Source organism: Typopeltis vanoorti, chromosome 19 (assembly GCF_054136105.1).
Source record: "Typopeltis vanoorti isolate ZY-2024b chromosome 19, IOZ_Tvanoo_1.0, whole genome shotgun sequence".
NCBI lineage: Eukaryota > Metazoa > Arthropoda > Arachnida > Uropygi > Thelyphonidae > Typopeltis > Typopeltis vanoorti.
Genome location: NC_143567.1, coordinates 103,140,555 through 103,157,341, shown reverse-complemented (window position 1 = coordinate 103,157,341; position 16,787 = coordinate 103,140,555). Strand labels below are relative to the sequence as shown.

The 16,787-nt window shown below is 35.5% G+C and overlaps 1 protein-coding gene across 1 annotated transcript in view; it reads left to right on the top strand.

The window, feature by feature from the left end:
- Positions 1-16,787, top strand: part of LOC150096409 (protein still life, isoform SIF type 1-like) — a 479,324-nt gene that overhangs the window by 294,763 nt on the left and 167,774 nt on the right. The window contains exon 18 of the mRNA XM_090409055.1: positions 4,211-4,417. Coding sequence (XP_090265181.1) covers positions 4,211-4,417 — 207 coding nt within the window. The remainder of the gene's footprint in view (positions 1-4,210; positions 4,418-16,787) is intronic.

Below are 16,787 nucleotides of genomic sequence, written 5' to 3'. Positions count from 1 at the left end.
TCCACAACGTGTCACTGTTTGGCGCGGATTTCGGGCTGAAGGCATCATCGGTCCATTCTTCTTCGAAAATGCGGCTGGTAAGGCAATAACAGTTAATGGTGCTCGCTATCGCGACATGATAATCCAGTTTTTTGTGCCTAAATTGCAAGATATGGATGTGGACGACATGTGGCTTCAACAAGACGGTGCCACATGCCATACAGCCCGAGAAACAATTCAATTACTGCATGAGTCAATTCCTGGTCGTGTAATTTCCCGTTTTGGTGATCAGAATTGGCCGCCAAGATCATGTGACTTAACGCCGTTGGAATTTTTTCTTTGGGGTTTTTTGAAGTCTAAGGTTTATGCCAACAAGCCCACGACCACCCACGCCTTGAAGGAGGAAATTGAGCGCTGTATCAACGAAATTCAGTCACATTTATGCAAAACGGACATGGAAAATTTCGACAAAAGAGGGCGTATGTGCCAGCAAAGCCGTGGAGGCCATTTACCCGATATGCTATTTCATGCATAACCCTATACTGTATACTTTATGAATCAATAAGAAATTACAATTTTTAATTAAAAACCTGTGTTTTCTATCAAAATTACTTCTTGCGTGAATTTTGGGACACCCTGTATAAAAAATAGTGCGCGCTTATATGTTGTCTATTTCTGTGACTGAATACTATTCTGGTTGTGTCAGAATGTATATTATTGTGCGTTCTAATAAATCTGAAACTAGCAGAGAAATATCTGTTATTCTACGATGTTCGAAAACATTAGTGGTGCTTATTTAGATCAAATCAAAAGGTTAACATTAAGTGAGAAAGCGTAATCACACCCATCGTCCTGATGTAGTGAGCACAATTTCTTAAGTTGTATAAAGTTTAAAGAAGACCCTAAATATAATGGTCTCGATGCAGATGCGCTAAATGGTTGTCTGACAGATCCCCCACAACAGATGAAAATGTAGGATATAAATTAAATTCGATTCAGATAGTTAAGGTGCGCCATAAGGCTTTTTTGGAAGTAAATATAAACTTGAAGGCAATGCATCAGCTCCCAATTCATTGTCAGTGAGAAAAATGAGGGGGAAAAGCTATTCGATTTAATCATCCATCTTATAACTTATTACTCTGGGAAAGGGTACATGAAAGGTAAAGGGTATGGGGAGGAAGTTTCCGAAAGTTCTGATGGGTTCAAAATAAACAAGATATTTCCTGCTTGCTTCCTCATTATCTTTCGTACTCATACATCTAACGAAATCCATTAAACCCACCAATCTGCTTTTGATTGAACTTTAACAGATTTAAAAGAACGCGGAAAATACTAATGTATTGTATCCATTCCTCAGAATGAAAGCGTGCTAGGTGGCAATACATGTGCAGATCTTCTCATCTGCTTCCGCGAAGCACTCGGCTCAAGGTACCCAAATCCTATCTGTTATAATGTATTCGCCTTCAATATAAATGTAAAATAATGTGAATTAATTAGAAAACAGTGTTGGAAAACTAAATACGCAGCATTCGTTTAAATAAAGTCCAAAATAAAGTGGCAACAAATAAAAGATTAATAACTGAAAATCCACTAGCGTTATCTTTTTAGTTTCGTTGTTTTTATTAAATTAAAAATCCATTTAATTTTGAAATGATAATTTGTTAAATTACACGGATTTTAATTTAATAAAATTCGCTTGCTTTATGTCATACTTAATAACGGTCAGATAACAGACAGATGAAAAACAACATCATCGAAAGAGAATATCAAGGTTTCTGGAAACCGAGGAGTGATGTAAGTGATGAAAGTGATGTAATCATGCCAAGAAGGGATAGAGGTAGGAGCCAGGCCGATTAACAAAGGATTAAAAAGGCACGGGGAGAACTAAGGTCTTTTTTGCGAGGGGAAAAAAAGTAGGATGAGTGGAGAATGCTGTCACCAGCAAACCTATGGGTAGAATTTAAGTTAAGTGAGAGAAGATCGTTTATATATGTGAGAAGGAGGTGGGTGACAGGTTGACAGGAGTGTCGCACAACAACTCTTACAATGATTCAGAAAGGCATCGCGACAGGTAACGAGTTTTCTATATTTAGACCCTTCATATTCAGATATGGCCTTGTTAATGGTAGTTCGGAACCGCCCACATACTTTTAGGAAACCATGGCTTGGATATTGGATTGAAATTTTAAACAGAATAGGAAATTAAGATCTTCATTCCAACGTGAAGATATCTGTAACACAGTCAGAATATGTATCTGTATACGTAAAACGGACGACACCCGGGTGTGGAATGACTAAGTCTCAAGGATATTCCAATTTGTAGTGTCGAAGTATATAAGATTGTTAATGGCCGAAGAGAGAGGAGGGCTTTCCACTAAAAGTAAAACTTCGATGAGATTATGATCTGAATTACCAAGAGGAAGGTCACCTCAACAGTGTCCTTGGAAAGAGGAAAAAAAAGTGTTGGATGAATGGAGAAAATTATTAGGAATTCTCTTCAGGACTGAATGACTTGACAGAAAATACCACTTCTCTTCTCTTCTAGCTTGGCAGGTGGAATTGGAAAACGTCAGCCAGCTGGAGTTGTGGACATTAAAGTCACCAACAATGATGACTTCATTCTTGCGGTAGTTGAACTGCAGAAAATCAAAACTCTAGAGATAAGAAGTCAAAGATGACAGAACGATTTTCAAAATTGGATGAGCAGCAGAAGAATGATACATAATGAGGCACATAATAATCATACAGGGAATAGGTTTGAATTAAGATAGCTTCTGGGTATTTGTGGCAGTAATTTGGAATTCGGTAATCAGATCGGGATGTTTTCAGGTGATGGTGCATATCATTTAGGTTGGTGTTGATATCACAAATGTTGATAAAGTGAATGTGGAAGAAAACTTTCTGTAAGATTTTTCGATGCTTTGGGCGGGATGGATTTTCTGAGGGAGGCCGGTTGCTTTTCTTTAATTGTAACTGCATTGACACCATGTTGTTCAGTTGATTATATGTTACTACAATATTTCATTGGTTAAAAAGAGCATGGTTGATTACTGTGGGAGGAGTAGATTCTTAGACATGTCGCCCATACAGAGAGCATCCAGTTGTGCCCTACGCATACCATTACACACACCCTTACTCTAAGTATGATTTTGCAGCTTAGTAAATGATAACGTGCCTTCAAAGGAAGGATCGGGAAGACTCTGAAATGCATTATTATCAGATTCGGCTCCGTATACATAAAGCAATTCCGGTGACCAGCCTTCGAAATTGCTTTATGAGAAATGTTTACTCAAACGCAAGTCTGTAATGTGATGAAATCAGCGTGGGCGTGCATCTCTGTGAAATCCTTCAGACACCTTCTGGAATATGTCCGACTAATTGAGGTTATTCAGAGGGATAAACCAGAAGAGAATGTGCTACAGTTTAATAGGCAGATGTGCCTAATAAAATTATCACCCGTGTATATTATAAAGAAGATTCTAATTTAGGTACTTTGCAAAGCCACGCTTGATACTTGAGACTACAAAAATCATGCAAAAAAAAGTATTGAATCACTACAGCGATACATATTATGGACTAAACGGGTTTATTAACGAAGAAATATATGATTACACATGATGATATGTACATCCACAACTATCGGTGGAATCTTGGTCAAATAAAACATTAACGACGCAAGTTACGTGCTCGAAATGGGCACCTTGTCCCAACCCTTGTTCTCTGTCATCTTGGAAAACAAAGTTAGGACATCTACAGTAAAATATAGCGTACTTTTTCCCCTACTTCATCAATGTTTGCAGGCGGGTCATGGTGGAATATCCTTCGACCATTTGCTCTACCAACTCCGTATGAACGAAAATAATCCTCAACAATAAACGTCTTTTCTTCCAACGTCAACGCCATCGCTACAGCTAATTGTAGTGGCGTAGACTCCACAAGTGCTCTTCTATTAATGTACATGCAGTCGAACGGCATGTCTCAGCGGGTGTACTGAATGGGGTGTCGAAGTTCAGTACTGTTTTTTTTTTTCTGACATACCGTATTTACTCAGTAGTAAAACTGAGATGTGTGAATCAAAAAGGATAAAGGAAACATCCACTCTTGCAATATAATATATAAGAAAGTTTATAATGATTTAACAGGTTAAATTGTGTTTCATAATTGAAAAATAATGTTAGATCCCAAATATACTCACCTTTTTTTTTCTTTCTTTTTTATTTTTTCATTGCAGACTGCCGAGCAAGTTACCGAATACTGTCGCACCCCCCTAGAGCGCAGACGCTCAAGCCTTGGGGGTAGCACTGGAAGTAGTGGTTCAGGTTCTGGCTCTACAATACCTTGCACATCTTCAACTACTCCGTCACGTCATCTGTCGGATGCGGAGAAGTTAAGAAAGGTCATTATGGAGCTGGTGGACACGGAAAAGACTTATGTAAAGGTAACAGGAGCTATGGAGATAAATATGCTGATAAACGGAAGTTCAGTTTTGATCAGCTAGCTAGAAAGTGATAAATCAGAATTTAAATAATGATTATTTTTAGTGAAGAAATCTCTATTCAGTTGTTGTTGTTGTTTTCAAAAAAATCTTAAAATCATTGTTCAATACTGACATTTACGAGAAAAGACAGATTTGAAGTTTTATATTTCACGAATATGGAACAGACGGTGCCTAAAATTCTCTCATTGAATTTCAAATTAGAAATTAGATAAAATTTGAAGTCTAATATTTAAAACATAATTTGAATATATTCATTTTAAGTACCCTCACGCAGAATTAAATGGGTGAACTTGTGTGCGAGTGTTAACTGTATTGAACAGTGTTAACAAGCAAATGCAATCGTCTCTATGACAACGCTGTTTTCATAGAGACGATTACATTTGCTTGGGATGACTTGGGTTCGATTCTTATCTATAATGGGAGGAATACTTATAAGGGCTTGCAACTAAAGATGAGTTAAGATGGGGAAGCGAAAATATTCCATCAGTAAAATGGACAAACCAACCATAGAACACACGAGCCTAATAGATGAAACATATTATCTTCAAAGCCAAAGTTACCTTTTACAGAAATGCAAACCATCTCCTTTAAATTACTAAGTGTATATTCATCCAGGTTTCGTTTTGATTTAAAATTACTCTGAAAGAAAGCACTGACTTCAAATAAGGTTCACGTCTAGATTATCTTGTACTAAAAACACTCCGACACGTCCGATTTCAAAGGACATTATCCTCTCTCTCTCATTTTATCGTCTATAGAAACGCTTAGGAAAATGAAAAATTTACAAAAGTGCGGCCCAGAACATGAAATATGATGACTACGTCTATTATTGTAGTGGTTTTGGTTTTAGAATCTAGCACTTTATGGTTTGAGCCACTAACACGCTAGTATCAAGTCACAGCAGCGACATTTTACCAACTACTGGAGGATCCCTGTGGGATCAGCTCGTTTTCATGCTGGAACACTTTACACAACAGATAACTTGTTTACGTGAATGTTAGAGGAGACTTGTGTATCCTACATGGGATTAATTACTTGATCATCGAAAGCAAGTCTGGTCTCATTAGTTCGTTGCGTTTCTGCCTTGGCAAGCTATTTTGAGTAATATAATCACTGCTGAAGCAAGTTCTCGACAGAGGCCAAATTAGCAAAGGTATTTTCATTTACTTTCATTATTTGCATCTTTCAGTACAGATCATGAATAGTATAACGCATGAAAGAGGTGGTTTTTAATTTTTTTTTTAAAAAAAAGATAAAAAGTTGTAATGACATGCAATCGTGTGATGCATTACACCAAATGTAGACTTATGATAATGAAAATCTCCAAGGGTAAATCGTAGTCAACGCTTGTTTTTTTTTTTTTTTTTTGCTGAAAATTTCCTGAAACTCCTCATATTTTATTGTAAACTGGAAAACCAAAATTTTTATCGTAATGGAGCATGTCTCTACAGTCCAACATAAACTAAATTTTAACTAAATTAGATTTATTATATTAAAAAGAACTGTTCATTTAACATACCTGTATGTATTTTTTTAAGGTAAGGATAACATAATACCTGGTGTAGGTATTATGTTAACTGTAGGTATTATTAGGAACTGATTGATATGAGATAGTATATAATTTAGGAAAAAATCTCGAAGATGAAGAACCAATACGTTAGCGCGAAAATATTTATCAAATAGCCGAAATAGAGCATAAATGAAACTGATAACAAAGAAAATGAATCATGTAAGCCATGAATTTAAAAAATTAAGAATTAAATTGTTTTTAAGAACTGTACATTAAACTATTGAGCTAGACAATTGACCAGTGGAAAACGGTACTCTGGAGGGATGAAAAAAGATTCACCTGTTTCCTTTCTGATGGCAGGGTGTGGAGGCAGCCTGGTGAACGCTTGTTACCCCACTATCTTATATCCACAGTAAAGCTTGGTGGTGGAGGAGTAATGGTGTGGGGTGCATTTATCAGGTTTGGAGTGAGATCACTGGTCGTTGTCTATGGTTCCAAGAAGGCAGCTCAGTATCTTGATATTCAGGATAATCAGGTACTGCCTACACTGTGGAGTTTTTATGGAACGGACCGGTGTTACTATCAAGACGACAATGCCCCATGCCACAAATCTGCAGCAACAGCTGTGCCTCAGTAAACTTCACTGGCTACAGCATTGCTATCCACTATCCAGGCGCCCAACCGGTTTCGACCTAGAGGTCTCGTCAGTGGGAGCCTGACCCAGAGGTTGATACCATGGTTGAAGTAATGCAGAACTTATATTTACCTATACGAGTTGCCACAAGGTGCTTAAACCTTATTAAATAAAAATCTCAGAATGAGAGAAAGATGAAGATGTAGAAAGTTTTTTACCTTGGGTGACTATGAAATTTAATGAACTTGGTTTTAATCCTTTTTTTTTCCAAGTAAGCAAACAAGCAAGTAAGCTTGTTTGAAAATACTTCAGGCGCAAACTTAGCTTATATATATATATATATATATATATATATATATATATATATATATATATATATATATATATATATATATATATATATATATCATAGCAAGGAAAACGATTTTGATCATAAAGGATAAAGAAAAAGGTCCAAATCCAGAAATCTTCCGACCAATATGCCTACCAACAATTTTAAGCTACTCACAGACATACTAGCTGATAAAATATACAGCTATCTCAAAGCAAATTCTCTCAATTGAACAAAAAGGTAATAGCAAAAATTCAAGAGGCACATAAGACCAACTGCTGATTGATAAAATGATTCTGAAAAAATGCAAACGTAGAAAAACCAACCTTCATATGGCTTGGATAGATTATAAAAAAGCGTTTGATTCGGTGCCTCATAGTTGGATTTTAAAATGCACAGAACTATTCGGTATTAGCGAAAACATACAGAAAGTTTTGCAATCCAGCATGAAAAACTGGAAAACAACGTTGATTCTGAATAGAGAAGAAATTGGAGAGGTAAACATAAAAAGAGGTATCCTTTTAAGGAGACTCATTATCTCCTCTATTGTTTATCTTGTCATTGATCCCCTTAACTAGAATTTTAAATAAAACTGCTCATGGTTATCAAACTGCGCAAAAAAAGTGCAAAGATATATTCACATTTTATACATGGACGATCTGAAGTTGTACGCAAAATCAGAGAATGAATTTGTATCACTACTTAATACTGTGCACATATTCAGTCAAGATATATCAATGGATTTTGGCTCAGACAAATGTGCAATTGCTGGAATAACAAGAGAAAAGTTTGAAGATCTGAACGAAATCGAGCTGCTCAATGGTGAAATAATCAAAGCAATAAAATTCGAAGATAGCTACAAATATCTGGGAATTTTAGAAGTATCGGAAATTCTGCACAATAAGATCAAAGAAAGAACTAGAGTAGAAAACTCCTTAACCCCTTAACGTACCAATTAAAAATCAGAAAGCGGTCGTTTTTCTGCCAATTTTTGGGCGAGGGTGATTTGCTGGATCAAATTCATCATTATTTGAAAAATAATGATGAATTTGTGCAAACGCAAACGAAATAGCCGATACATGCCGTTGGCAACTTTTCTCGGCTGAAAGGAAATAGGCACAAGATTGTCTAGGGTCTATATTCGGTTGTATTTATATGTGAAACCAAAATTCAAAATCAATTTTGGTACAATAAACAAAAGACGTGTCACAGACGTCTTTGTATGTTAAGGGGTTAAGTCAATGCTTAATGCTGGAAATTTGATAAAAGCAATTAATACCTGGGCCATACCTGTTCTGAGATATTCAGCAGGCATTGTTGAATGGACCCAGCTAGAGGTGGAAGATTTAGACCAAAGACTCGAAAATTAATGACAATGCACCATGCCCTCAATCCTCGCAGTGACATTAGAGCCTATCAATGTCACTATCAATGCCTATCTATCACGCAAAAAAGGAGGTAGAGGATTATTATAAGTAAAGCAAGTTATTGAAGAAGAAAAACGAAATTTGAATCATTATCTGTAGCAAACAACGGAAAAACTTCTAATTGAGGTTAGGAAAGAGGGTTTATTTAAACCCATATGGAGACAAAATTGAATACAAAACCAACCAAGTAAAAGTGAGAACTGAAAGATGGAAAAATAAGGCATTGCTTGGAAAATACCTTCACAGCATAGAGGACAACGTTGACAGCAACTTGACCTCGCAATGGTTGAGAAATGGATCACTAAAGAAACAGAATCGGTAATTTTTGCAGCACAAGAACAGGCCATTAAAACCAACGTTATGAAGGCAAAAATACAAAAAAAAGTCAAGAAGACAGTAAATGTAGATTTTGCAAAGAAAAGGAAGAAACGCTAGACCACATTATAAGTGAGTGCAGCAAAATCGCACAAATTTAGTACCTTAAAAGGCATGATAACGTAGCTAAGATAATCCACTGGCATTTATGTAAAAAAGTATGGGTTTAGAGTATCTAAAGACTATTGGAAGCATAAAGTTCACCAGAAAGTGGTTGAGAATGAAAAAGCTAAAATACTCTTGGATTTCAAAATCCAGACTGACAAAAGTTTAGAATGTAATACACTCGATATAGCAGTGGTTGAAAAAAGTGAAAACAAGGGTGTTAAGTTTATCGAAATATCACTACCAGGAGATAGTCGGATTGACGACAAAGAAAATGAAAAAATTGCAAAGTATCGCGATTTGCAAGTCGAAGTTGAACGAATCTGGCAAAATAAAACGAAAGTTGTTCCCATAATAATAATTGCTTTAGGTGCCATCCTTAAAACTTTGAAAAAAACATCTAGAAGCACTCAAGTTAGATGGATTAAAAATTGGGCAGCTGCAAAAGGCCGCTTTGTTTGGCACAGCATTCATATTCAAAAGGTATTTCCACAATTCATAGGCTCTTGGGCAGGACTCGAATTAGTGGAATATAACCAGCCTTTTACTTAAGACAGGAAGCAAATCAAGCTTTGATGAATATTATATATATAAATATCTTTCTAAAGACTAATTAGGAAGCTATTAGCTTTTAATGTATAAGTATAGAAACCATCGGAAACAACCATATAAAGTTTGAACAGCAGTCTTTTATGGTGACACTGCTGTTAAAATTTTATATGGTAATTGGTTCTTCTGCTATTAAGATAATAACAGAAGAACCTAGATTTCTCTAGGTTTGTCTGATAGACATTTTATTTATTTATATTTGTAGCATATAATTTCGTATTGTTTGAATTATTTTGACCAGTGTTATTTATTACTAAAAAGGATCAGATACAAGTTGAAACTGAGATAACGCTACAGATTTTAATAACAAGACCAAATACTGCATTTCAATAAAATCCGACCACTCAGAGCGAATTTTCATATGTATAACTAAATCTACATTACTAGCCAAAGTTAACCGAAAAAATTGTTTTTCATGAATATTTTATTTTTAACAGTGTCTACGAAGACAAATTTTCGATATAGAAGAATTCTGGCATGCAAATTTCGAGTTCGAATAAAATTGATCTACCATTCAACAAGTCAGCACACAATACAGTTACTGTTGCCTATAAAAACAAGGATGTCGGCCACATCACTTCATTTTCGTTTTTGGCTTGCTCAGTAACCACATCTCCAGTACTTTCAGGATGGCAAGTCATCATCATCATGGCAAATTTAGATAATTTGATGGGCTGTTGGATGACTTGAAGCTGGACATTTACAGGCGAAGGCGCCATGTCGGCTTAAGGTGTCGTGCAAATACTATAGGTGCAGTTTCAGGATACAGAAACCATTACAGGAACAGTTGCCCAGGTTCGACTAAGGGCTACATCAACTAGAATCAACTTCCGAATAGACCATTATTTTGCTTTAACAGCAAGATATAACCATACGATGTGTTGTCGCCGTCTCTTGAGATTGCCACAGTTGCAGCTACACAGGTGAAAACATTCCGATGCAGACTGTGTTAAGAAGGCTCAATTCAAGTGTACTCTATGCAAAGAAGACAATGGTTCGTATCCTATTAACCACAAACCAGCAGAACCAGTTGAAACTGGTACCATACGCAACTTGGAGCCCTGAACAAATGGGATACAGTTCCGTTCTCTGATCCATTTTAGCCTACAAACGGATTCTAGATATTGTTTGATCACAGTGTTGTCTATATGCAACTTTGTAGGGGGGGGGGAGTGATTGACCTTGATTTTCTTTTCATTCATGACAATGTCACTGCCCATAAAGCTCTAGCTGTGGAGGAGTTAAGTAAAACTTGAAACTAAAGATACTGAAACGCTGCAGTGGCCAGAGCACCATCACTAGACTTAAATCCAATGGAACATGTGTAATGTGCCTATGGGCATCGCATTGAACGCCGATAGCCACTACCTCGAAGACTTGCTAAACTAAAATCTCTTTTGATGTTTTAAGGATACTTGTGACATAAAGACTGAATAATATAAGCACGTAAACACAAGAAAGATATTTAATTAACCAAATATTTCGGTCTGGAAATAGCAGACCATCTTCAGTGGCATTACAAGAACAGTTTTTAAAAAAAAACAATACAAGGTGGAATATTAGCAATAGATCATTTAAAAATAGAACAAGCCGCGTGATGTTATATCACCAAGTATTAAAGGGAATATTTTTAAGCAGAGACATGATTGAAATAAAGATATTAATTAATAATATTAAATAACATAAAATTAATATGAATTAATGTGTTATCCTGATTAGAATTTCCCAGATTTTTGATATAGATATACAGTCATTCCGATTCAGGTTAGGACGATTGAGTATGGCCTCTACGCTTTCTTTGAATAAACGTTCAAATTTATAGCGGGATCTATGTAAGAGGCGAGTTTTTGACCAAAGGATGTTGTGGTTAGTTTCAATCCAGTGCTGAGCCATCCAGATTTTTCAGGTTTGTTGTGATGAATAGAGGATTGATGTTCTTGGATTCGTTTTTCAAGAGAACGTCCAGTTTGTCCAAAATATGAGAGATCACAGTTGCAGGGAATTTGATAAACTCCAGGAAGAGACATAGTTGATCCTTTGTCTTTAGGAGAAGGAAAATGAGAAGATAATTTGTTAATAGGTGAATATGTAACTGTTAACTCATATTTCTTCAGAATTCTTGCGATAGGTTTTGAAATCCCGGAGATGTATGGAATTGGAACTTGACGTATTGAATCTTTGTTGTTTTGTGGTGGATTATAAGAATCGAGATGTTGAGTACTCTTTTCGGAAAAGCCATTGAGTTTCATGTGTTGTTGGATAGTAGAAAGTTCTTTCTGTAAAAAAATAGAAGTAGAACAATTAGTTTTGGCTGTTCTGATTAGATATTTTATGATTCCTGTTTTTTGACAAGGATGATGGGCTGATTCTTTAAGAATATAACGACCTGTGAACGTTGGTTTCCTGTACACTGTAGTTGTAAGAGTATTTGAAGGTGACCGGATGAGGAGAACGTGAAAAAAAGATAACTGGTTGTTTTCTTCCATTTCCATAGTAAACTTTATACGATGATGTAAGGAATTGATACTGTTTAAAAAAGAAGGTAAGGAGTCTTTGTTGTGCGGCCATACAGTAAAAATGTCATCTATATATCTTACCCAAAAGGATGGTTGAGCGAAAATAGATGAGAAGAGGACTTTTTCTAGATGTTCTAAATAAAAGTTGGCTAAAGCAGGAGAGAGAGGATTTCCCATGGCCGTTCCTTCTACTTGGCTGTAAAATTTGTTTTGCCATAAGAAATATCCAGAGTGTATTACGAAATCGGATAGTTTTATAATGTCTTCTGGAAAGATGTCAGCAAGTAATTTTAAAGTCTCCTTGAGAGGTACATTTGTATATAAAGATTCTATATCAAAGCTCAAAATAAGATCTGTAGGTTGCAATGAGACATTTTGCAATTTTTCTAAGAAATTTAATATTATTAAATTTGTTATTTAATATTATTAATTAATATCTTTATTTCAATCATGTCTCTGCTTAAAAATATTCCCTTTAATGCTTAGTGATATAACATCACGCGGCTTGTTCTATTTTTAAATGATCTATTATTATTATTATTCCACCTTGTATTTTTTTTAAACTGTTCTTGTAGTGCCACTGAAGATTGTCTGCAATTTTCAGACCTAAATATTTGGTTAATTAAATATCTTTCTTGTGTTTACGTGCTTATATTATTAAAATCTCTTTTGGTGGAAAAATGGATTTATTGGTCTACCACAGAACATCGTCCACCGCTGTCAGGCCAGTCTGGCCCTTACAGAGGATCATACACCATGCGAATGTTACATGTTTTCGAGTATGTCTACTTCTGTAATGTGATCTTTTTAGTAATTCTTATACATCTCTATGTAATGTCCTTTATACCTCACGAACGTTTTCACGAACCAAATTTTGTCCAGCCTCATCTCACCAGTGACACCACATTGCCTAAGCGTTTTACCAATTTTGTCGTGAAGTGTAACAGACGCTATGCTTATAAATAACGAATTTAGCAGTTGCTATTTTTAGGTGAAAAATGCACCTAAAATTACTGTCCCGAATATAATTTTAAACAGAAAACAGACTTTATGTTTAAATGCTGAATTCTTATCTATTAATTAAAATTATTAATCTTCTGAAAGATTTTTCATCTCAAGAATTTGAGCATATTTCGTCATAACACGATACAAAATCATTGTGAAAACTGAACATAGTGGATCGATTCCTTAAAATCTTTGTCGCGTGAAAACTGCTAGCTTTCTTTAAGAAACATTAGACTGCACTCAGCCACAACGAATAGTTTATTATAATGCCAACCGAGAAACGCAGCTTGCCTGCACGCTACACGTACGCACATCAAACATTTACTTGTCGATACAGCAAAGAAAATCAAGAAAAGGTCTGTTTAACTGCTTGGGTAAACAGACTTGAATGCTACCGTAAACCTGATTCGTGTTTAAAGTTCAAGTATTACATAGTCGATTGCTTTCTACTGTATTTACTATGTGTGTGCGTGTGTGTGTGTGTGTGTGAATATAAATTGCTTAGGTTATTTTTTTTATAAGTAGTCAAGTTAAAACGTCAAAGTTCTGCAAACATACATACATCTAGGTGATTTTTTATATACAAATGCCTTTCCTATATATGTATTTCCAAATGCATGCGTATATTTTATGCCTGTATCCTATCCGATAAAAAAAAAAGACCTGTAGCTGCAATAATGTCTTATTCGGTGGCCTAACAAATATCGTTATTCGCAGTATGTAGGCAACAATGCTATAAAATTTATATACCAGTAAGGATGATTATATCCCTATTAGTATATTTTAGGAAGATGACTGAAGATGACTTCAGTCATCTTCCTAATTCAGTTTAATATCTGCAACTCCAAATGGCTTCCCTTTTCCAATTTTACCGAGTAAGCCACTGAGACATGAGGAAGTATTTGCTGATCTAAAGCAAATCGTGAAAGAAGTAATCAGGCTACTGCTTTCACCCTCCTTATCTAGACATTGGCTTCTTCTAGAAAGTTAGTCTCATTGAACGCCTTCATTCCACACTACTGAAAATTCCCATCTCTTTCCAAACCATGGTTTAACAGGTGTGCGAAGCAGTCAAAGAGAAAGCGTTAACGTATCCCAAGTGGCTTGAGACAAGAACTCTAGTCTCACTCTCCATCCACATAAATGCATGTAATAAATGCAAAACAACCTCCGTCAATCGAAATCTGCCTTTTAAAGATTTGGATTGGATCGGCATTTCTGTCATATGCAGAAAAGTTGCCTCCTGTATGTATAAATGGCAATTGAGCCATCAGGTCCTTTACAAAAGCCATCGGGCGCAATTGCAACTTTTTTATGCTTTCCACCGTACCAGAAATAGTGCAATACACGCCTCTTGTGGTCTTTCGCCAGAAACCATCAGAAGAATCTTAAATAACATAGACCAAAAAAGTTTCCTGGTTGTGATATCTCCCGAACTGTATGCAAAATTTATGCTTCGGAGGTAATATCTTTCCTATATCATCTGACCATTCTGCAGGCATCAATTCCAATGCAGGGAAGTAAGTCTATATTCAGCTCCTTTAAAGGGAAAAAAAGAGATAAAAGTCTACCGTTAAAATGCCGATCAATTCTCACTTCTGTCGTCTCCAAAATAATGCAGCAATCAAGTTCTCCACTATCTACAATGAACACCAGTAAATATTCTGCCACTTTATATCAAAGACTATAGATCTCCTAGATACCAAAGGTTATTATAGATCTCTTAGCCTGTATCACCTACCTCTATATACATTGGAAAAGTTTGCTCCTAATATTTTCAGAGCATTTGACTGGATTTAGTTTCGCGGCTTTCTCAAAAAATTTCAATTTTTGTTCCACCTTCTGCAATCGGGCCAATTTGTTCTCTGGCCGATCACGGTAAATGAGTTCCTCTGTGCTGATTTTCCAACCATTCAGTAGTACCCTAGACCGCAATTCTCTCACCTGCCCTCTTTTTTTTTTCTATATGTAAATGACCTTCTCTTTTTGACTAATAATTCTGTCCACACAGTTTATGATGATAGTACACCACATTTGTCCTACTCATTCAACAAACCTTGCAATACCCAAACATCCGAACTCCAAGATAGCTCTCAACCAGTGCCTTAAAATAATAATAATAATAATAATAATAATAATAATAATAATAATAATAATAATAATAATAATAATAATAATAATAATAATAATAATAATAATAAAAATAGACCTTCACGTTCTTTAATGAGCTGAGGATAACCGAGTCACCTTCGACGCTATTAACGCTCAGTCTTATCTTACCATTTTTCCCCTAGCAAAAATATGTTAGTTTATATTCCTTTACGTTCAATATGTAAATCAATAAATAGGATCAGAGACTGACATTTGCCTCTAGTCTTGTCTTACTTGACATAAATACATCACATCGATAGCGTTCTCAGCCTCTAAAAAACTTGGTATCCTTTTCCACTCAAGGAACCTGCTTTCGAATCTTGGTTCGAATCTCAAATCCACCCGAACGAAGAACATTTTCTTATGTTTGGAACTGTCTACCAAAAACGTCCATAAAATTCTCGGTGCTGTCCAGAGGAGAGCAGTTTCATCAGTAATTCCTCTCTCACTGACTCACTGCACTTCAACCACTGTAGCAGAGTCCATTTCATTCTTATGTCTCTTGTAGAGGTACTCCCATTTAGTAGAGCTTGTACAGCTGCTCTAATGAACTGTCATCCATCTTTCCTTCGCTTTCTACTAAGCCTGTTAAAGACAAGCAATAGCTGTTTCATTCCATCTGCCTTTATTCTCTGGAACAACGTTCCTCACAAAGTGATGCCCCAATATTTACGAACTGCAGCTATTCAAGAAAAACATTAGGTGGTTCATTCTCCCTTAAACATGGACTAGTATGCCACACGTTCTACTGCCTCTCGTATATGTTGATATTTCAAAAATAAATAAATAAACATAAATAAATAAACACAGTATTCAGTAATAGGTAATATAGATTTCAATGCATCTCTTAAATTTCAAGTTGTATTTTTAAAAATATAAATGAATAAATACTGATGCAAGCAGCTGGCTCATTTTACCTCGGGTCACTCTTGGTTATTATCAGAAAAATAATGAAAAATGTTTGAAAACAAAAACAAAAAATAGGAATAAACTTAAATGTTAAAAAAAAAAGGGGGAGAAGTAACGAATTCTTAAAATTACATCTGCATAATAAGTAAATGTTCCGTGACACTCTTCTGTGATACAAAGACCACAATTACGAATGAATTATATAGAAAGACAACATATAATTTGCGACGAATTGTGATCATATCGTGTCCTTTTCTCCCAAGCAATAACAAAGTTTTAGTTTCTTCATTCTCATTTCAAGACATTCAATAATTTTAAAAAAGTTTTTGAATGAAAGTAACTGCAATAGTTTACTTAATAAAACAAACGTCCCCTTAGCAATTCATAGCTCGTCTTTTTTTTTTTTTTTTTTAGGTAAATAATAGCCTTGAATGATGTTTAGTCCATCGGAATGCTTTATTTGTACATAACTTATTATCGCTGCCATATATATAATGGTAGCGATATTCACAAACAAAATGAGTTTTTATTCGTACATTGTCACCTTTTTTTAGCCAGTTTATCCTACATCATAATGAAACTTGCATTATGATCTCAAAGTAAATTAAGTACACTTGCAAAACTTTTATACGGCAACCTGAGTTCACAGCGAAGCGAGATTAGATGATTTTTTAAACTTTGTACGAGTAGTTCTGCATCGGCTGCTCATATACAAATATACTCCATTCAGGTCTATTT